The 22003-nt window shown below is 42.1% G+C and overlaps 4 protein-coding genes across 8 annotated transcripts; 3 read left to right on the plus strand and 1 right to left on the minus strand.

Moving 5' to 3' along the window:
• The first annotated feature begins 759 nt into the window (after positions 1–759).
• On the plus strand, positions 760–3088 carry LOC127773044 (uncharacterized). Of its 2 annotated transcripts, none has more exons than XM_052299057.1 (2): positions 760–1522; positions 1657–3088. In XM_052299057.1, the coding sequence occupies exon 1, from the start codon at positions 844–846 to the stop codon at positions 1516–1518; it is 675 nt and encodes a 224-aa protein (XP_052155017.1). In that variant the 5' UTR covers positions 760–843; the 3' UTR covers positions 1519–1522; positions 1657–3088. The 2 variants fall into 2 exon arrangements, with proteins under 2 accessions (XP_052155017.1, XP_052155016.1); XM_052299056.1 differs by having other exon boundaries at positions 760–1564; positions 1657–3087.
• Positions 3089–3500: 412 nt separating this feature from the next.
• On the plus strand, positions 3501–6165 carry LOC127773985 (splicing factor U2af small subunit B). 2 transcript variants are annotated; one of them, XM_052300243.1, is made up of 4 exons: positions 3501–3582; positions 3690–3745; positions 4311–4858; positions 4978–6165. In XM_052300243.1, exon 4 carries the CDS (start codon positions 5009–5011, stop codon positions 5921–5923), a length of 915 nt encoding a protein of 304 aa, XP_052156203.1. In that variant the 5' UTR covers positions 3501–3582; positions 3690–3745; positions 4311–4858; positions 4978–5008; the 3' UTR covers positions 5924–6165. The 2 variants fall into 2 exon arrangements, with proteins under 2 accessions (XP_052156203.1, XP_052156202.1); XM_052300242.1 differs by lacking the exon at positions 4311–4858.
• A 2223-nt stretch (positions 6166–8388) lies between these two features.
• LOC127772833 (probable E3 ubiquitin-protein ligase ZFP1) lies at positions 8389–15694 on the plus strand. Of its 3 annotated transcripts, none has more exons than XM_052298816.1 (7): positions 8389–8544; positions 11099–11788; positions 12615–13444; positions 13627–13967; positions 14619–14714; positions 14793–14948; positions 15216–15694. In XM_052298816.1, exons 3-7 carry the CDS (start codon positions 12682–12684, stop codon positions 15360–15362), a joined length of 1503 nt encoding a protein of 500 aa, XP_052154776.1. In that variant the 5' UTR covers positions 8389–8544; positions 11099–11788; positions 12615–12681; the 3' UTR covers positions 15363–15694. The 3 variants fall into 3 exon arrangements, with proteins under 3 accessions (XP_052154776.1, XP_052154777.1, XP_052154775.1); XM_052298817.1 differs by having other exon boundaries at positions 11104–11788; XM_052298815.1 differs by lacking the exon at positions 11099–11788.
• A 435-nt stretch (positions 15695–16129) lies between these two features.
• LOC127772834 (ras-related protein RABA1f) lies at positions 16130–17854 on the minus strand. The gene is made up of 2 exons (XM_052298818.1): positions 17440–17854; positions 16130–16864 (listed from the first exon to the last, which is right to left on the minus strand). The coding sequence occupies exons 1-2, from the start codon at positions 17655–17657 to the stop codon at positions 16429–16431; spliced, it is 654 nt and encodes a 217-aa protein (XP_052154778.1). The 5' UTR covers positions 17658–17854; the 3' UTR covers positions 16130–16428.
• Between the last annotated feature and the right edge of the window lie 4149 nt (positions 17855–22003).

The following is a 22003-nucleotide window of genomic DNA, read 5'->3' on the forward strand; positions in this document are numbered from 1 at the left end:
TTGCTTTAGGTGTCTACTTGCATATATTTGTTGATAAATTTTCTTCTAAAAATTTAATAGTATTTTTTTAATAAAAACATATGTAATTACATTATAGCCTGCATGTAATTATAATGTAATGAACCTTTAGATTTTCAAGAGTTTAAGGAGGAAAAGAAATCACAGCGCACGCATACTATTTTACTATAAAGTTGATACTCACTAACTTTTAAATCACAATATATAAGTGTGTCACATCATCACCCAATACCAATTATTATATATAGTATTTTAAATCATATGTAAGTGTGTTACATCATCATTCACTAGCAATTATTATCTAGAGTATTTTAAATATCATGTAAGCATGACATCATTACAATTTAGTTATTATTTCTGAAACTCAATATGCAAGCAATCAAATCATTATCTTCACATCATTTTCATATTTATGAACCATATATATCTATCGTTTCTATAATGTATAACATGCATTTATTTATCTATGCCGTAGTAAAACGTGGGGTATCAACTAGTATGTGAGAAGATTCGGCCCCACGACCTTCGTTTCACGAAAATATTATTTATGAATGATTTTCTAAAGTTATATATAAGTTACATTATAAGTATATGCAAATTACAATATAATTATACCATGATTGTTGTGCTATAATTGCATATATCACTTTTTTAAAAAAAAATTGTCAACAAATAGTATTAGTACTATATAGGTAGTCCTTCAGGGGTGTGTTTGTAATTTAAAACTTTATCGAGGGCCTAATGAGGACGCCGACTCCCCGCCGCGGGATCGGCTGCCACTCCAGTCCCTTCGCTTCCGAGGCTTGACGGCGGCGGCGGAGGAGGATGCGCTTCACGGCGTCTCCGGTGGTGGAGCTGCCGGTGGGCGGCGCGGTGCTGACGTTCGAGCAGGACAACGACTCCTTCGAGGTGGGCACCTCCGTGTGGCCTTCCTCCCTCGTCCTCGTCAAGTTCGCCGAGCGCTGCCTCCGCGACCCGGCGCTCCCCTTCGCCGACGTCCTCCGCTTCCCGGGCACCCGCGCCGTCGAGCTCGGCTCGGGCTGCGGCCCCGCCGGCCTCGGCCTCTCCCGCCTCGGCCTCGCCGACCTCGTCCTCACGGACATCGCCGCGGTGCTCCCCGCGCTCCGCCGCAACCTCCGCCGCAACCGCCGCCACCTCCCGCGCGCCCCACGCCTCGCCCAGCTCCACTGGAACTGCCCCGCGCACCTCGCCTCCCTCGCCTCCCCGCGCCGCTTCGACCTCGTCGTCGCCGCCGACGTCGTCTACGTCCCGGAATCCGTGCCCCACCTCGTCGCTGCCATGGACGTGCTCGCCGACGCCGACCGCGGGGTGGTGCTGCTCGGGTACCAGGTCCGGTCGCCGGAGGCGCATCAGGCCTTCTGGGACGCCGTGCCGGCGGCCTTCCCGGTGATCGAGAAGATTCCACGGGAGCATCTGGACCCGGATTACGCCTACGAGGAATCCGATGTGTTCGTTCTTCGCAGGAGGCCGCGACAGTGAACTGGTGAGCAATTTGCTTACCATTTGCTCCTCAATGACTCTGCAGGTTTGCAAGAATTGTTTGTTCAGCTCCAAAGTTATTATGATCATTTGGTTGTGATAGAAACTGATGAAATTTGCCTCAATGTGTTGATGCAGTCAGTGGATTAGTGTTAGCCGATATCGCGACGGATTCGACCGCGTTGATGAGTGGATCTCTGCCATGAGTTATGGTTGACGATACATTTTGTTGCTATTTTTGCTACTAGAACTCTACTAGAAGAGCATATTATGTGGTATTGATGGATGTTCATGATTGATTTTCTTCGTGCTGTTCTGTGATTGACAAAACAAAAATTAACTTGTAGATTTATCCTCGCTGAGGATATCCATGCTCAACCTTTATCTGTCAGTTTTTATTCGTTTTATGGTTGCTACCTTTCTGTCTGAACTTGTAGAAACTGTGAATGCTTGTCTTGATCTCTTCCTAATGGGCTAATAACTGATAAGATATCAGAAGGTGTGACATTATGCATCGCTTCATTGTGTTTTGTGCCTGCAATGTACAGCCGATCTAGCTCAAACTGATTACATTGGCACTTGGTAGATATTGCTATTGTGGTTTATGAAAGACTGGTAGTTTGGTACCGTGTAATGCTTGAACTTGTCGCTTAATTGTAGACTAGTAAGAATTTGGCAAGCACCAATTCTGCTGTGTCTGTCCATAAGCTTGAAAACTGAATGTCTCAATGCAGTATGAAGCGTGTCCAAGGATGTGTGCATGAGGTGGATGGGGTTTCCATTTGGCATTTTTATTGAATGTGTGGTTTTGTGGGAATGAGCACGGAATTCGCAACCAAAACTGACACTCCATTCTCCACGCATTGTTCATTTCTTGGATGCGTGATGTAGATGATTCTCTGCTCATTATTCATCGACTTGTGGCTGAATGTTGAAACCAATTGTAGTCCTGAATGGATTTGCTCATATGCATAGGTCCATCAAGCCTGTATGGCTGTATGTATCTCTTCGCTTTTTAGGGATATAATGCTGAATGGGTTTGCACAGATGCATTGATGTCCAGTTGAATGTTGAAACCAGTTGTGATGCTACTTGCAGGCATCGATTGCTGGAACATGTTTTGTTTCAGAGGAAATCCGCGAAGCACTGAGTGCTATGGAGGAACATTCTGCAGAGGATTCAACCTTATGATGAACTATTTAGCGTATTTTCTGTGGGTCCCACTTACCACGTCAGCAAAAACCATTTCCCAAAACATCGAATGAGTTGATTTATACCAGGTTTCTAAGGGACTGTTTGGTAGAGCTTCAACTTTGATCCGTTGGTGTCATAACGTGTCTATTGGTGTCTGTATGCTAATTATACTTAGATCATGGTGTCATATATATATGGATAAGCCATTTAGCTATAGGCTTTGCCAAAAGTCGTCAGTATCGCCTGACACCTGCCATTATACTATAGATCCGCTCCTGCTCCTCCATTTAGCTCCAGGAGTTGGGTCTAGAGTAGAGTTGTGGAACTACTCTAGTTCATTTTGTGAGAGAGTTCCACTTAGTTTTGCTCCTATTTTAGGGACATTTAACTATTTGCCACTTTTAAGATGTGGCAATTAAAGATTTGCCACTTATTGTCTATTACATGTGGGTCCTCATGTGCCTATAACATGTAGGTTCTGTGGCAAATCTTTATCATCACTCATAAGAGGGGTAAATAGTTAATTATTCCCCTATTTTATACCTGGTTTTACGGTTGAGGGAGGTTATTCGATCAGAAGCAAGGGAGGAGGGAGGCCGGTGGGCAAATCCATTTTTAGGTGGGCCAAATGGAGGCCCAACTTTGTGTGGCGGTATACAGGCCGTGCAGTTGGGCTGGGACTCCGCCTTCCACACCGAAACGGCCCACGCGTACCGACGCACCTCGCTCATCCCATCCTAGCCGTCGGTTCCAAATCTGACGGCATCAAGGCCCTCCAGGCCGTGCTCATATAGGTTTCCTCTCCACCTCCAGCCCGGACTCTCCCGATCCTTCCCCAACTCGGCGTCGCGCCGCCTCAACCAAAGCAAGGTGCGTCTCATCTCTCTCGCAATCCTCTCCTCTCTTCCAAATCCCTCGCCCTCCTCCTCGCCTTCGAAAATCGAGGCCCGATTTTTTTTTTATGTTCTTCCTCGCAGGAGCAAAGCGGGGATTCAGAACGGGAAGGAGAAGGTCCGGTTCGTCCGCTCTCGAGGTTCGTGTTCGTCGCCCAAACCCTAGGTTCCCTCCCCTCTTCTCGTTTGTCGATCTATGTATGTTGTTGCCGTAGGTTTTGATTTTTTTTTTCGGGGTTCGGTGTGAACGATCTGTGCCTGGTTGATTTCGGTATGAGAGATGCAAATAGACCGTAGCTGATGAAAACCGTAGCAGATCGAGGCTGCTTTGCTGCTACTGCTGCTGTAAATTTCCTGTAGATTTAGGTTCGGGTGTAAATATTGAACAAATTGATGCGATTTTCCATTGGAGGAAATTGAATCTACGGTGACTGCTGCTCACGGTTGCTGCTGAGTGCTGCTTCTTGCAGTGGGGAGCCCGCCATGGTTGGATTAGATGGGCGGAGCTTGTTTTGTGGGTTACATGGGTGGTTCCTTCAACCGGCCAAATCATTTTTTATCATCAGTGGATGGAAGAGACCCTTAGGCTAGATATGTAGTTATGTGATTGGTCGGTGTATTACAAATTATGTCTAGGTTTCTACTGTTTCATTGTCTTGGGTTGTTTTCTTCGATTGAAGATTAATGATCTAAAATGGTTTGCAGCTTAGGTTTTTAAAACGGATCAAATAGTATTCTTTGTCGGGCGGATATTTCAAGGCCTACTCCTGAAGGAATGCCCTTGTGCAACAGGCAAAAAAAAGTGCCTCTGTGCCATGTTGTTTGATCTTTTTTGCAGTTGCAGGGGGGAGAAATACTAAACTTTCTAGTGGAAGAGACACCTCTATGTTGTTAACAGTGTCCAGATATAGGTTAAAACTTATCATGAGCAACATCTAGCTTCATGATTTCTTGAAGTGGATTACAGTCGTTTGTTTTTGTTCTTTCTATTCACTTTGTTCTTCTAATATTAACGGCTTTGAATAAGTGTGCAGATTAGGTTAAAAGGTACTGGGATTAGGGTTTTCTTGCGAGAGCTTTATAATGTTCCAATCACACACTGATCGTTTCAGGGGTAAAGTCACAGGAATCATACTTGTTGGTGATCTCAAAAGTTAAAAACGATAACATATGAACTTGTTTTTATTTAGCATATGCTCCCTTTGTTGTCTACTTTTTCTGTATGTAATGCGCTATGACGACTCTAAATCGAGGTATTTCTTTCTCCCTGTAGTTACCAGATAAGCCATTCATATACATATATATAGAAGCACTTCTTGAGATTTGGACAATAAATTCTGACAATTTTTTTTAATCTTTTTGTTATGTACAGCTCAAGTGTCAGTTGAAGTGTTTTGAAAGTCATGGCGGAGCATTTGGCTTCAATATTTGGGACTGAGAAGGATAGGGTTAACTGCCCCTTTTACTTCAAGATTGGGGCTTGCCGTCATGGGGATCGTTGCTCCCGTCTGCACAACAGGCCAACTGTGTCGCCGACAATTGTGCTTGCTAACATGTATCAGCGCCCTGATATGATCACACCAGGAGTCGATGCTCAAGGCCAACCTATTGATCCTGAAAAGATGCAGGAGCACTTTGAGGATTTCTATGAGGATATCTATGAGGAGCTGAGCAAGTTTGGTGAGGTTGAGACCCTCAATGTCTGTGATAACCTTGCTGACCACATGATAGGCAATGTGTATGTCCAGTTCAGGGAGGAAGAACAGGCAGTCGCTGCGCATAATGCCCTTCAAGGTCGCTTCTACTCAGGGCGCCCAATAATTGTTGAGTATTCCCCTGTGACTGATTTCCGTGAGGCGACCTGTAGGCAGTTTGAGGAGAACAGCTGTAACCGTGGGGGCTACTGTAATTTTATGCATGTAAAGCAGATTGGCAGGGAGCTCAGGAGGAAGCTTTATGGGGGGCGATCCAGGAGGAGCCATGGGAGAAGCCGCAGCCCAAGCCCACGCCACAGGAGGGGCAATCGTGACCGTGATGATTTCCGCCGTGAACGTGATGGTTATCGTGGTGGTGGTGATGGTTACCGTGGCGGCGGCGGTGGCGGTGGTGGTGACGGTTACCGCGGCGGTGATAGTTACCGTGGTGGTGGTGGTGGTGGACGCAGGGGTGGGGGCAGCAGGTATGACAGGTATGATGATGGAGGAAGGCGCAGGCATGGCAGCCCCCCAAGGCGTGCAAGGAGCCCAGTCAGGGAAAGCAGCGAGGAACGCAGGGCGAAGATTGAACAGTGGAACCGTGAACGGGAGGAAAAGCCTTGAACGAAAGCAGTGATATCTCTATGGATGGCCGGTTCATGCCTTCATGGCAATCACTATCCGCTGGAGTCGTGGTGTGCTGCTATGTTCTAAGTGGATATTTAGTGTGTGTCGTTTGGTACTCATGCTTGGCTGAGTAACCCTTTTAAATGCAGGATTCTGGATTCTATTTACATTGTGTTTCGTTTGACGTGTAAACCGCCGTTTGTTTTTAAATATGCAATATTGGATCTTTTGTCAGTCTATTATCCTGTCAATGCGCTTAGAAATCTGTGATTCTCTACTGACCATATTGCTTCTCATGTTATAGCGGTTCAAGCTGGCACCTGTTGTCTTGGAAAAAAGAACCCCACTCTTTCTTTTGCTCGTTTCAACTTTGCTGCCTGTTATTTGTTTGGCCTTTTGCTACCTGTTGTTGCTTGAAAAAGTGTATATACTTACGTGCTGTACGCTTTGCTCATAGCAGCCTCAAAAGCTATACGAACGATACGGCAGCACGCAGTTCATGGAGTGCCCGTTGCACCAGCAGATAAAAGGCAAAATAAAGCCCAGCTTGGACTGAACACAAGCTTCACATGAAATTCGCAGAATCACCCCAGAAAAGCTTAATTCACAGAATCTCCCAAAAAAAGAGGAAATTTTGTTTTTGTTTTTTTTAAGGAATTGGGGCATATGATTATGTGAACTTTGGCCGAGTTTAGATCCAAACATTTTTTTCAAACTTTTAACTTTTTTATCACATCAAAACTTTCCTACACACACAAACTTCTAATTTTTCCATCACATCGTTCCAATTTCATCCAAACTTCCAATTTTAACGTGAACTAAACACACCCTGAGTTAAACTCTGGGCATCACAAACCGAACTTCCGACAGCGCGTAATATACCTCTTTGGCATATGAGCTGGGAATCCTCGTAATATTCCTCTTTGGCATATGGGCTGGGAATCCTGGTACGACGAATAATCGAATATCCCTCTTCCTGTGTGTGGTACTGTGGTTCTCCACGAAACAAGGAACAGTTTGGCTCTCCTGGACGAAATCGCAAAGCAAAGCTGGGGCTGTGCAGTGCAGTGTGCAGCTGCTGTCACTACGCCGTGTGCTCACGCCGTTGTCTCAACCAATCTCCTCTACTACTGTACGCGTGCCGCTGCCGGTATTGCTGCCAAAACCAGCACCTCTTCTTGTTCTAAGCAAAAAAGTCGCCGTCTTGTTCTTCGAAAAAAGAAATGATACACTACCGTGTATAGCTTTCTTTGAGAAACAAGCTTGAGATAAACTAAACATTATTATAAGCAAAGTGTGTTACACTTTTCACTGACGTGCTAGTGACAAAACCAATTCGAAACCAGAATCACTTCGCAGTGCCAAAAGCTGGGGCTTTTCTTGCGGGGAAAAATATATGGGTGTTGTCATCCATCTGATGGCTATGCTAGTGAATAAACGTACTTCATCATCTTCCGGATCGTGATATGGAGTAATTATGTTTAGCTCTAGTATTTGTCTACGCGTCGTAAAAACTGATTATTATTATTATTCTTTTTTTTTTGGGTTGCTAGCCGCTTGTGACAATTGCCATGACGGCATTGCATTCTTGGAAGTTGGATATGTGTTCCGCGCAGATATAAAGACAAGATAATCAGATAAGCATAGTACTTAACCATTGAATATATCTTCTTGCAGAACAAATACATGATGTTTCTACTCTTCCCTTAACGATGGCAAACGAGGGGAAAGAGCACATATAGTGGTTTTCTTGATAGAACGATGTATATTTTCTTTTCAAAAAAAAAAAAAAGAAACTATCGTCGGTGGCTATCTAGTACGGCTAAGTATGCGAAGGTTAAGAGAAGGAACAATGGTAACTTATGAAGAAGAGCGAGGGTAGCGGTGTGTGGAGGAGAGCATTGGCAGTTAGAGGGTGCCGGTGGTGGAGAAGTTTGTTGTCACCACCCATACCTAATGAAGTTCCTTACATTTTTCTCACCAAATAGTTGTGACACGTGGCGCACTAGTTATTGTAAAGAATGGTAATATAGCTCGTTTTATATAAAAGAAAAATTTGAGAAATATATGCTTTAAAGGGATACTTGGTTAATTATAGTCAGTTCAATTTTATTTTCTACTATTCAAATTTTATGAAAAATATATATTTGGATGAGGATAACTTGTGTCCTGTTGTCTCATCTTTTCATCTAATGCTCAAGAATAGGGCTGAACTAGAATAATCTACATAAATTTGTTTTATTCTTCCTTTTTTATAATTTTAAAGTACAATTTTAATGGATATCTGGACATAGGGGTAGCGTCTAGTCCTAACTATCATACTCCTATATCCGCCCCCGTTTTCATCGTTATCTATATCAATCTTTATTTTTGTCTTACGTAGGTAGGTAGGGTTATTATAGTTATTTGTGTATATATTGTTTGAATATGTCCAAAAACTTTAGAAATATAATCATTTTGGGGGTTGGAGGAAGTTAAAAAAGAGAGAGGAAAATATCAGCGTCCAAAATCATTGTGCCTCGAGTGTCTCCCGTACGTCTCGCCTCGCCTGCGCCGATCCCCATCTCGCGAGCAGAGCAGGGAAGAGGGAAGAGGCGCCGTCGTCGCGCTGCATCCTGGTGAGCATCCGCATCCTCTTCCTCGCTCATCCGTCCCTTCCGCCCACTCTTGTCTCGATTTTGCTCGCGTTAACCCTAGCTTCTCTTCTAGATCTGGAAGAAGCTTTTCTCTTAATTTCGGAGCCTTAACCTTAATACAGCTTGTTTTTCCTCCACAAAAGTTTGGGGGGTTCAACTTATTCCAAGTTGGATCCGCCACTGATTAGTGAGCAACTTTTAGTTCGGAGGGTGAATGGAAGATAAACTTTGACAGCTATGAGTTACCACTGATAACGTGTATTGTTTTGGTGAGTTGAGTGTGGTTTTATGTGGAAGTTTTCTGTGCTTATACTATGTAATGCTTAAATGTATTATGAGACACTTATACTTTGGTCACTTTCTTGTGGGTTGTCAGTTGAAGTGATTTTTTCTTTAGGCTTCTTAAAATTGTCGCCAGTAGATGAACCATTATTTAGATGAGCATGATAAGAATTGGTTTTCTCAGGGGGAAAAAATGCATGAAACTAGTCCTTTTTTGGGTACAGTTCTGGTGCTTTTATGGAAAAATGGAGTTGTGATAATAGTTTCATGTCATTAATACTTTAGAAAACTTCTGTGCGGAATAACTCTCAAATGCATAGTTAGGAGGAGATACTGTGGATTGGATAAGTGTGTCTTTGTGGGTAATGTTGTTCAAAACTTGAAATATCAGTCTATATGAGAGCAGCAGCCTCAGAATTGCCTTCTTTTTTGTTTTATGCAACTGCGTTCTTATGGTTCATAGGTGGTTTCACAATGGATTACATTGTATATGCAACAGCGCTGTTGACTGAGTATTTGATTTTACTGCAAGAATGGCTTAAGTTAATAAGTAACACATTGCCTTGGACCCTTTGATTGACGCAAGTAAATAATAGTGACTCATTTTTTCTTTTGATTGCAATTTGCTTACCCAGTCTCTTATTTACACTGTGGTATGATATCTATAGAGTTGATTATTCAGATGGCTGCACATTGTCATTTTACTCTTTTCAGATATAGCAAATTATCTCAGATGTCAACTGTTATGTGCCTTGCCTCCTTCATATCCCTATACATTTTGAGCCCACAAAGTTATTAAAATTTCTAAGATATTGAGCACACAGAGCATTTAGTCATGGATTCACCAAGGCTTTTAGATATACTCCAGTTTTATTCTATGCTTGATACATGTGCATAAGGTATAAGAGAAATTTATTATGTTGTTAACTGTTTCTTTTACGATGAGATGGAGTACTACTACTTTGAAGTATATTGTTTTTCTCTTATTCAAAGCCTTCCAAAATTAGAACACTCATATGCTTGCTTTATTGGTAATGCCATTTTATTGTTGTCATATAAATGTTATTTTAAAGGCATTAGATTTGTTACATATTCATCCTCTGATTTGGATATAATTTTTATCAACATTGACACCCATCAAGATCAAGATTTTCTTATGGTTATTCATGGTATGTCTGTTGTTTGTTTGTAGATGAAAATGAATGTATCCATGTAGATGTATCTTAATGTAACAAATAAATATGTCTCTGATCATTATTGTTTATTAGTTTTTGCTTCCAGCTATAGGAAATTTAATACACATAATTTTTTATGCCTTGGTGTTACTCATCAAAGCATGTGATCATTGTGTCATTGATGTTTGTCAATATATCTCTCCAATACTATAAACAATTCATTGGAGTGTAAACTATGAATCTGAAAGTGATGATTCACCATCTAACACATGAATTCATGTCAATGTTTTTCAGTCATGTTTCTTGAGTTTATAAAGTTAACATTAGTATGTGATATAGAAATTACTAAATTACATGGGTCGCCACTCGCCAGCACAACGGCTGCAGTTGAGGACAGTTTGGTTAGGAAGGTTATCTGGTAACATATATGTACGTACCTGCCATTCAACTGCTGTGTGGCATACTCTTGGAGTGGAAGATGGGAAACTCGATAATTGAACTTTGCAATATACTCCATCCGTTTCAGGTTATAAGACTTTCTAGCATTGCCCACATTCATAGAGATGTTAATGAATCTAAGCACACATATATGTCTAGATTCATTAACATATATATGAATGTGGGTAATGTTAGAAAGTCTTATAATATGAAACGGAGGAAGTATAACTGAAGGAGGCAACAAAAGTGAAGAAATTTTTTGGACTTGGTGTATGCTTTTTATAGGAAATGGTTTTGTAAATCATGCTATCATAGTATATTGTAAATCTTATGCCTTAAGAATCCTGAACCTTCTACTTGAGATAGACCTGTCTATCAAATGTGTTAGATGTGTCTGCTTTTGGCATATTCGAGCTTTTAGGTCTAAGTTAATAGTGTTCTTTATTTCTACAAATATGTAGATTTTTCAACAGATATATCCCGAAGCTGGATTTCATTTAGTGTCAATCTCCTGCTATTGCCAACACTCAATGTTGCATATTTTAGTTTTGCTTCCACCCTTTCATGCTACTCATCTGATTGAACTTTTTTTAACCTGGATTTGAAGTACGAGGTAATCAAGTATGTTGCTTGTTTTGCAGGACAGATGATCTAACTAATCAACTAGCCCTTTGCAACGAAACCTTACTAACCTTGTATTACTAGACCAATGTGGGGTTTTACTAGGCTGAAGTCTTATGGCAGAATGGCATATTTTATGTTGTAGTATGTTGTTATCAACTGTACAGTTCACCAAAATGTGATCAAATCCTGAGATTCCACTGATACCAAGCAACTCCAGTATAAATAGCCCATGTTATAGCAGCAGTTGTTCGCATACCAAGTTTCCGACCATGCTAGAGGACATCATACTTGATGCCTTTGAGGTTCACTGTTGGGATTGTTGGTTATACTGGAGACTTAATATACGGGATTACAGATGTTTGAAAACAATACGGACATGAGGAATTAGGAAACGAAGGTACTAACTGGACGTCGCTAGGTGGTCACCGGTTAGCAGACTCAGCACCTATTTGTCAGTAAGAGGCAGTAACCAGTCTACCTGGGGTTCGGTACATGGATGGGATCAGCATTCAAGCAATTCAGGCGGTGGCGATGCATGACCATCAGAGTTAGTGTGCCTCCGTAAGCCTAGCTAGCTGTAGCAACACAGGGGGTCTTTGGTCCTGGGCAGTCAATCGGGTACTGCCTTCTGGAGTGATCTCTTGATTGTTGTGTTTTTATTAGTCAGGTTCCATGTGCTACTGCACATTATTCGAGAGACTGGAAAGGTGAGTAATTGAGAACTAGGTTAGGAATAAACCCAATCAAATCTCTTTTTGCCCATTTCTTCCTAAATCAATCTATGTTATATTCACTTAAAATCCAAGCCTCTTTTGGGTATGCCTTCCATTCCTGGTTAACATGTAAATACTGCATTTAATGATCAATGTCATTCAGTTGGAGATTTTGTAGATGCTCCTTTTCGAACATAATATCCTGCATGTAGGTTAATAAATGAGTAGCCTAACAATGCATAACCAGTACTTGATTATATTGGTGGTAATTGAGATAAATTGTTCATAGTTAATGTTCGGATCAGTTGAAAGATTTCACTTGTAGAAATATATGGAGGAATAATTTTATGATTAAATGGTTAAGGGAGAGAGGGAGGGTTTTGTTTCAACGATAGCCGGCCAAACAATTCCATATATGGGAAACATGGTTATGTTTAGGGGCAAGTGCAATCACCACAGTTCATAGTGGATGGCCGATGATGTCAGAACATAACTCTGGAGTTGAAACTTCAATATATTTCTGCGAAATGATATATTCCACAGGCCATAAGGTGGTATGCTTCCATTAGTACATGGCCTCAACTTAATCTTTTCAGTGAGAAACTGGACAAACATTTCTGTTACTTTAGTGGCGAACTGGCAAAATAGAACTTTGTAATGCTTTGGTGAAGTAGTTGAGGTGCCTCAAGAATCAAGATCAGCCAAATGTGTCTTCTTCTCTAAATTTTCTGAAGTACAAAGTCTTTCCTTGCATTTTGCATGTCTACTTACGCGTCTTGGATTGCACTGCATTGCATGCTAATCATGTTTGTTACTCCAGTTTGCAGGATAGGTGATGATAAAGCATAATAGTTGACCAAACTCGCTGTACTTCTCCTTAATCAATTATGTTACAAAGAAATATGGTGTGGACACATCAAGTTGCCAGTCCTGAAAACCAAGTTCAACCTGAAAGTTTCTATCATGGAGGTGCTGGGAGCAACTTATCTAACCTGAGTGTGCAAGTTGCTGTTGGAGTTCCAGGAAATACTGATTTCCGGAGTCACTATGAGAGCATTAATCTTCAGCACCAGCATGTTCAGAATCCATACCCACATGTGGGTGTTGCTTCAAGTTCTGTGTTCCCATCTACTATGTACAACCCCTGCATATCAACAACAGCAGTGAACAGATATGTTCCTCCTATTCAAAGTTTTGGATTGGGCAATCCACTACTACTGCCTTTATATCATCAACTTGCTCAAGGATCCATGGATGAAAACGGCAGCAGTGGCAATTTTTGTGACAGTGTCAGGGAATTTATCAAGAGGAAAAATGCATTACTTGTGGGTGGCCATCATTTTGTTAATAGTTTTGCAAGCTCAAGCTCATCTGCTTATGTGCCTCCAAATCCTTCACATAGGTCATGGAACGCTTCATTTGAAGCAAATATCCTACCCAGCACTGGAGTTTCCAATCCACCAGAGTACTCTTCTGCAGATTCACTGAACAATTCCAATTCGATGGCTTCACATCCAGAATTGGTGCATCATGGCAATTATGTATTTCCAGCTGGTCACATGAGCCAATACAATGCATGGATTGCACAGGCAAGCAGAACTGGTGGAGTACCACAGTGGGAACATGGCAATGCAGCGGCTAATCCTCCAGGTAAGTAAACCTTGTAAATAGATCAAGTGGAAGTTATGATATTTTTTAAAATGATGGTTTGAGGGATCATTTTATGGTTAGCAGTGGATTTGGATTGCTAAAATTGTGAATTGGGAATAGAATAGAAAATAGTGAAGTGAGTGTGATTTGAATTTGTAATTGGAAAACCTTGCTTTCAACAGGTGGATTTGTTCATTCTGGAACCATAGACATGCCAAATGGAGGTCTTCAGGGATACCAAGCTGGCCCTTTTGCCAATTTTTATGGGCCTCTGCCCCATTTCCACCAAAATCCTCTGAATAGCATGCAGCATCCTGCTCTATTTAATCATATCCAAATGCAAGTACCTCATCAACATTGCCTCAGTAACAATTTATTGCATCACCCTTCTGGCAATGGCCTCCCCTTGGATCCAAGAATTCTGGCAATTTCATCCAATTCTGGGCATACCTTTGGGCCTACAGCTCAGCCATCTTTAGCAAACCAAGTTAATGCTGGGAGTTCGAGAATTCAGCCATATGAGGTGATTCACATTTCCTCTGTTTTCCTCATAGAACAATGGCATATATAACTAATTAGATGATTGATGCTGGATGATATATCTGATCACTGTTTTTTCAACAGTTCCTGTTTTTCAAACTGGACAATACTAAATTTAAAGGATATCAGAATTTAGTTGAAAAATATCACCTGATATTGTTCCTGGTACAATTCATAGTTTTTGAAACCTTTTAAGGTTTTTTTTTTTCCTTGTGAAATGATTTAAACATACATTGGCTGTCATGTTCCAGAAATTAAATTCCCTCGCTTTCTTAGCAAACCATATACCATATCTGACTTTTCCCTGCAACCTTTTTATCTTGTATACCTTTTCCTACAAAATAAATGAAAACATATAGTTTTCATTGCGGGGTATATAATCTGCCTATTGCTGTGCCTGGCAACCTGCTGACCCTAGTTTGGAAATTAAGTACCTAATGCTCAGTTGTTTTTTTTTTTCGCTATGCATACCATGTACATGAAAAATGGTATCCTTGGAGTTGGCTCACTGAAGCTGCATGCCTACTCTCTTTTTTTCGATAAAGGAAGCTTTATTTGTTTCCCATTTGTGAGCCATTTTGTAATTCATTTCCCATTTATACGGATATATGAAGTAATAAATTTGTCTCTATAGAATGCTCCGTTCGTGGATCTTTCGAGATTGTATGAAGCAGGAGTTATTGATGAACATAGAGATATGCGGCTTGATGTAGACAGCATGACTTATGAGGTATGGAATGGAATGTTAGCACATTTGGGTTGTGGGTTACATTTAGTTGATAGATTTATTTGCTTTCTTCTCCTACAGGAGCTTGTAGCGTTGGAGGAGCGGATTGGAAATGTTAATAGTGGTTTTACAGAAAGCTACATTGAGGAAAATTTGAAGTCAAGTTCTTATGTCCCGGACGCTGATTGCATGCCTGATCAGTCTTCTGTGGAGAAGGATGCTTGCATAATCTGCCAGGTCTTCCTCCTTTGTCATTAATCTATTGTAGTTTCCACTACTGTATATAAATTTGTATATCACTAGCTATCAGATGCATGATCAATACCACAATTGTTCCACAATAATGATAAGCTTCACTCACTATTTTTAGAAACACTACTTTTGCGTAAGATAGTGTACATATATCCAGTTAGTTTTGACATTTGACAGCAAAGTAGTTAAATATACATTTGCAGCCAATACATATTTTATGTTTAAAAAGGGAGTTTGCTCTTTGCTATGTAGGAGGAATATGAGGCTAAAGAACTCGTTGGAACCCTTGGTTGTGGTCACAAGTACCATGCGATGTGCATAAAAGGGTGGCTGATGGTGAAGAACCTGTGCCCCATCTGCAAAACAACAGCTTTGCCAGCTGATAGAAGAAACGGATGATGGATGCCAATAACATTTATTGGTCATTTGCAGCAACAAACATTCAGCTCAGTTTTGTACATAAGACATGCTGGATAATGGTTGTGCCTGTATTTCCGTTGTTGTGATACCTAAAGCTGTACAGTGAGAATCGCTCATCTTGTAGATTGTTTTAGACATTAAATGTTCCATGATGCGCGAACAGCTATCATCATGGCATAGCTATTAGATCGCTCAATTTTTCCCTTTTTATTGTACATGATATTTATCTTTATTCTTTTCCCAAAAAGAAAAAAGAGAACTTGTAGTTCTTCTGTACATTGTGAAATTCAAAGAACTAAAGGAGTTTCTCAGCTCTGGAGTGATAATTCTATAGCAGGGCAATCTTTGTTTTAAATGTGCGAATAATCATTCATGCAGGTATTTAATTGTTCCCATGTATTTTTTTTTTGTTTAACCAATCGGCTGTTTGGTTTGAGGATTGAGATGGTCAATTGACCATTTGATTCTAAATTGTTTGTTTCGTGCGAGGAATAAAACAGGTTTGTTCATCACTTCATTCCTCAATATATTTAAAGAATGATCCCACGATGGATCTTCATCCTAGATGGCCTGAATCCTCAAACCAAACAATTTTCTATGTGATAAACTGAGAACATTTTGATTGTTCCATGTCAAATGTACAGCATTACGGATACAATGCAAAGCAAGCATGAAAAGAACTAGATAACTGTAGCAGCAAAAAATTCATGAGTAGCAGTCTAGCTAGCAGAAGAGAGAAACTGTACAGACAATGAACTGTGCTACTGAAAAATAGACAGCAACATATAAATAAATCAAGCGGTCAAACCATAATAGAAGCAAACAAATGGCCTGTATGAAAATCTGACGGCCTCACAATTTCATATCCCTAAACTATACCGGCAAGATTATGTCCTGAATGAATTAATGTTTCAAATGGCAAAACGAAGGAGACACTTAGTAACACATGAATACAGATGAGGTCTACGAATGCAATAACATCCTGTGTCCTACTGCATAGTATCAACCACCTCGGGTATCTCCATGTTTGTCAAGTCCTTTGGATCTACGCTGATGAACAACAAGCAGACTTTTTCACTGCAGAGACATCATCTTTGCCACCAACATTGATGGTCTGCCCCTTTGGTGGTGCAGCTGGGTCATCGCCGATGTCAAGAGCCTTCTTGCTCACTACATGATATATCTGGGTGAGCACTTCAGTGAAGGCATTCTCCACATTCATTGACTCCAGGGCCGACGTCTCCATGAAGAAAGTGTTCTCTTTCTCAGCAAATGCTTTCGCATCCTCAGTCGAGACAGCCCTAAGGTGGCGCAAATCTGCCTTGTTCCCCACAAGCATGATCACGATGTTGGCGTCCGTGTGATCCTTGAGCTCCCTCATCCACCTCTCCACATTCTCAAAGGTGACATGTCGCGTGACATCATAGACAACGAGCGCCCCTACTGCTCCGCGATAGTATGCGCTTGTAATAGCTCGATATCTACAGAAGCAACACAAAATTATGATAATTTGCTGTGCAGGAACTAATTAATAAACAGCAAAAGCGCATGAAACAACATTCCATCAAGCACAGCAGGCAATAATATGCCGCATACTCCATGACTCCATCAATCTAACTGTTCAGCACAGGGCATTGGCCATAAAGAACTTTTTGTCCCCAATCTACACACTTCCTAACTCCATGATAATCTAGATGTCTGTACAATAACAATTTCCTATGATAATCTATGCCAATGCCTGGTCCTACACAATCTTTGCCTACAATATCTTAAAATTTATATAAAAATGTCATGGCCTGGGGCATTTTAGGCTGTAATCAAGGAAGTCTATGAATTGAAAGAATGCCAAATTATCACTCTTCTTCTTAATCCTACACAAGGATTTAATCACGCCAATCATACGAGCGCGGCAATTAAATATCACCCGAAATCAGAGATCCACACGAGAGAAACCCACTAATCGCCAACGATTAACGAATGGCCTAGCCTAATCTAACAAGCAGATCAGGATGAGCGGAGCTCGCGGGGGCACAGGCGGATCTGGGGTGGTGTTTACCTTTCTTGCCCGGCGGTGTCCCAGATCTGGGCCTTGACGACCTTGTCGTCGACGTGGATGCTGCGGGTGGCGAACTCGACGCCGATGGTGGACTTGGACTCGAGGCTGAACTCGTTGCGCGTGAAGCGGGACAGCAGGTTCGACTTCCCGACCCCGGAGTCCCCGATGAGCACCACCTTGAAGAGGTAGTCGTAGTCGTCGTCCGCCCGGTACGCCATCGTTCGGTCACACCCCCCACGAACTCAACCTTCTCGCCGCCGGCGCTGCGCGGCGAGGGGGCGGAGCGGATGGGAGCGAAGGGCGGAGGGGGAGGGGAGGGGAGAGCGTTTGTCGCGGTGGGTGCGGATCGATCTCGGTTTCTCTCCTCTCCCCCACTTTTTTGGGTGGCTTTGTTTGTGCGGGAAGGGAATGCAGTTGGTTGGGGTTGGGGTTGGGTTGGGTTAGTCGCGCGCACGCCGAAAATTCACGGGCAAAAACGGCTCGTTTTGGTCGTTTTTTGTGTGTGTGTGTGTGCGAAACGTTACGAGACGCGGTGGTGGTGGCTGGCAGGCTGCCTCCTGCCTGATGCGGACGCGGTTGGGTTGGGCCACGTTTTCTTTCAAACTAAGGCTGCGTTCCTTCGGGTAACATTGAGAGAGATAACATCTCGTTTTCCACACGCACGCTTTCTAAACTACTAAATGATGTGTTTTAAAAAAAAATTCCTATAGGAAAGTTGCTTTTAAAAATCATATTAATCCATTTTTGAAATTTAAACTAATTAATACTCAATTAATCATGAGCTAATGGCTCACCTCGTTTTGCGTATCTTCCCAATCTCGTCAATCACCTTCTCCTCAAACTCACCCTAAGTTAAATTGCAAAAACTACTCCATCTATCTCATAATATAAGGGATTTTGGGTGAATCTGGACAAGAAGGGAGGATCTCATAAATTATTTTGTTACTAATGATATATTATATCACAAGTTATTTTGTTACAAATGTTCATCAACTTACTCAAATTTATTGCAAAAATCACTCTAGTACGCGTGCTTAACCGAATCAGAAAATGTGAGCCATCAATGTTGTTTTACCAAAATTAAATACTTGATTCCACGGATAGAAATGTTGAGAAGGATTTAAATATTATCGCACTAAGTTTTGCTATATGGAGTTTTTTAAAAAAGTTTTGCTATATGCAAAGAAAAAAGTTCAATCAAATATGAAAAAAAAAGTCCAACGCAAGCACTTAGAAAAAGAACTTAGGTCTAGTTCTTTTTCTCTACTCAAAACTTCAACTACCTCGTTTTCCGTTAGCACATTTTTCAATAAATGGTATGTTTTTGACAAAAAAATTCTATATAGAAATTGTTTTTAAAAAGCAAACAAATTCATTTTTAATTTATAATAGTTAATACTTAATTAATATTATGCTAATGAGATTTCTCGTTTTGCTTGCAACAAAAATATGTCTCCACAACTCCATATGGAACAGAGCCGGTATGCAGTGACTACATAGCGAAAGGTTTAAATTAATAAACGGTACATTTTGTTTAGAAGTTAATTTTAAATAATAGATAAATACATTTTTTTAGTTTTGTAAAAATTAAAACTTATTTAATTATATGCTAATGGTTTTTTCTATCCTAACCTCACCTCTATCTTCGGTAGAAACCAACGGCACCTTAATCGCGTGTGTCAAATCACAGAAAAAAAATTGGCTCGTTTGGGGGTAATTTTCGGGCGTTTTCGCAGGGTTATACATACGGCAAGCGAAACGCGTCTGAAGCTGCGCCGAGTGAAGGTTGTCGACGTCGAGAAATCGAAAAGTCTCTCTCGCTCAGAACAAACCGATACCAGGTCGCATCAGCAACGCGGCAGCGCGCGGCAAAGTGAGAATTGTGCTACGAAGTTTGGAACACGCTTGCTTGTTGTTGGCTGCGTGCTACGTACCACGTACCACCGCGCACCGAATTGAAGACGAAAAAGAAAAATTCGGACGATCGAGAGTACCGGCACACGATCGCTACCAGACAAGATAAAGTTTTCCGTGCCACGGATCAACTCATGGATCGATCATTCAATTTGGAGTAACAAAAATTACGCTGTGGCGAGATCGAAATGCATGGAGCAGAGAGGATTCCGCGTCATGGGCCGTGCCGCATGTGGACGCATTTGGTGCTTGCCTGCCTGCGCCTTTTCTGTTTCTTTCCTGGCCGTGTATCATCTTACGCCACATTGTTGTATGCAGAGTATGTATGTACATATAGTAGGAGTATAGTAATACACGGTAGTACTAGTATAAAATGCTACACAGCGATTTCCCAAACGTATCTGGCCATGCAAGCATTCATGTGTTCCCCGGAAGTATTTACTTGGGCAACCCATGTGGTGGTTAGCAGTTGGTGCTCCTCTACCTGTATTTAGCTGCATGCATGAGAATATATACATACTATACAGATCACAATTTCAGTCGACACTAACTCGATCCAGCTAGCGAGCGCTTCACTGCAGCCAGGAAGGAAGGAGGTAAACGTACGTTAACGATGTGTGTTAATTTGCCTGCCTCCCACGTACTACTGTACTACAGGAACAAAAAAAAATGTCGCGTCTGGCACGGCAACAGGCAGGGAGATTCCCGACGCGGATGGCTTGAATGGTGTACTGGAGTAGGGGTGGCCCGGCCGGGTTGGTCGTTCCTTCGTCCCGACGTGCCCAAATCCCCATGTATATATGTGTGCATTGGCAATGGGCATTCCATTGCCATGGCTGTGGTCCTGGTCCCCCAAAAGGCAGTCCCAATTCGTGTCTCGCCCAAAGGAGGCAAGCCTGTCAGGCACTTCAGCAAAATGGCACGCTGCCTAGCTTCGCCGTGGCTGCATCCTTGCATATGCATGCTGCCATGGTGAACACGCTGTTATGGGCCGGCCCAGCCAGCCCAAAGATCGATCGGTTGTGCACGCACAGCCGGGTGAAAACGGAATGAGAATCAGTAGCATCTCTTTAGAAACGATTCTCGATCAACCGGTAATTGATTATATTTACTATTTTAACTACTACTAAGTATTGATATTAATATGATAAAAAAAATATTAGAAAAAAATAAAATGTAAAAATAAAAAAAATGATATGGTTAAAAACGGTACCTAATATAAAAAGTAGTGCTTGATCGATCGAGAATTTCCGTAGTTCATCCCTATGCACGGATGAACCGTGAACGAACCAACTTCGACGAGACCCAAAGATACCGGGGAAAAAAGAACACCGTGCAAACGTGCACGTACCCACCCAGCCACCCACGGACCCGCGCGCCGTGTGGCCGTGTATCGCATCCACCTCGAGTCAATGCCACTGCAAGACACGCACACGTACGTACGCGCGCATCACACGTACGCGCACGGGTGCGTGCGGATGGTGCGGTGCCCGGAATCGCGCTGCTCCGCAATTACTCCGACCCCAATCAGAAGGCCTCCTCCTCGGTCGCCCACCGCGGAAGGGAGGGAAGAAGCAAACGGGCGCGCGTGCGTGCGTGCGTGAGATCCGGCCTGGCTACCTCCGGTTTTCCCTCGGCTCGTATCGTAGGCCATCATTTACTCTCCCTCTCCCTCTCCCTCTGCAGCGCAGGTCTGCAGTTTCTGCACACCAGCTGCATCCATGATCGATTACAATACTCTACTGCACCCACTGCGTATCCGTCGAAGTATGCATTGCATCTCGTCTTCACTCGCCGGCCTGCATGCCCGGCACTTCTCCCGGCCTCCCGTTCTCCATATCGTCATACATTATATATCCCCCACATTGCCATTTAATACCAACAAGAAACCATCGGATGATGACTATGACGGAGACTGAGAGACCGTGCTTGCAATTGCTGACTCTTGCTGCGTGCGACTGCGAGAGGAAACGGGAGTAGTACGTGGTAGAATCCTATCGATCTCGATCGATCGGTCGGTCTCCGTCTGCTGCTGGAAGGGAGAGACGTTGATCGATGTGCTCTCTTTCGCGTGTGCAGCTACGCTGAATTGAAGGGGAGAGGGACTAGGAGAGAGCATGGTAAGATGGGATGGGATTGACGCTGTACATGCACGTTTTGACCTTTCACTGGAAGGTCTACGGTGAGAGAAGGGTATGCATATCAGAAGATGGTGCTGATAAGTGATAAATCTCCAAATTGTTCGCAGCAGACTTGATCTATCGGTCGGGACCTAGGGTGTGTTTAGTTCACGTCAAAATTAAAAGTTTGTTTAAAATTGGAACAATGTGATGGAAAAGTTAGAATTTTACGTGTGTAGAAAAGTTTTGATGTGATGAAAAAGTTGAAAGTTTGAAGAAAAAGTTTAGAACTAAACCAGGCCTAGTCCTATCATTGCATTATCAGATAGACTCAGAGGAAATATATCAGTTTTTTTTTTTTTTGCCGTAATACTAGTTACTCTCTCTTCTTTCTTTCTTTTATTTTTTTGCCAGGCCATATCAAAAAAGCATTCTGATTTTCCTTTTCAGCTTCTAACCATTACTGCATTTCGGTTTTTTTTTTTTTTTTTGCCCCCAACTGATTCCATGTCACCTTCCGTCAGTTAACC

This window comes from Oryza glaberrima, chromosome 5 (assembly GCF_000147395.1).
Source record: "Oryza glaberrima chromosome 5, OglaRS2, whole genome shotgun sequence".
In the NCBI taxonomy this organism is placed as follows: Eukaryota; Viridiplantae; Streptophyta; class Magnoliopsida; order Poales; family Poaceae; genus Oryza; species Oryza glaberrima.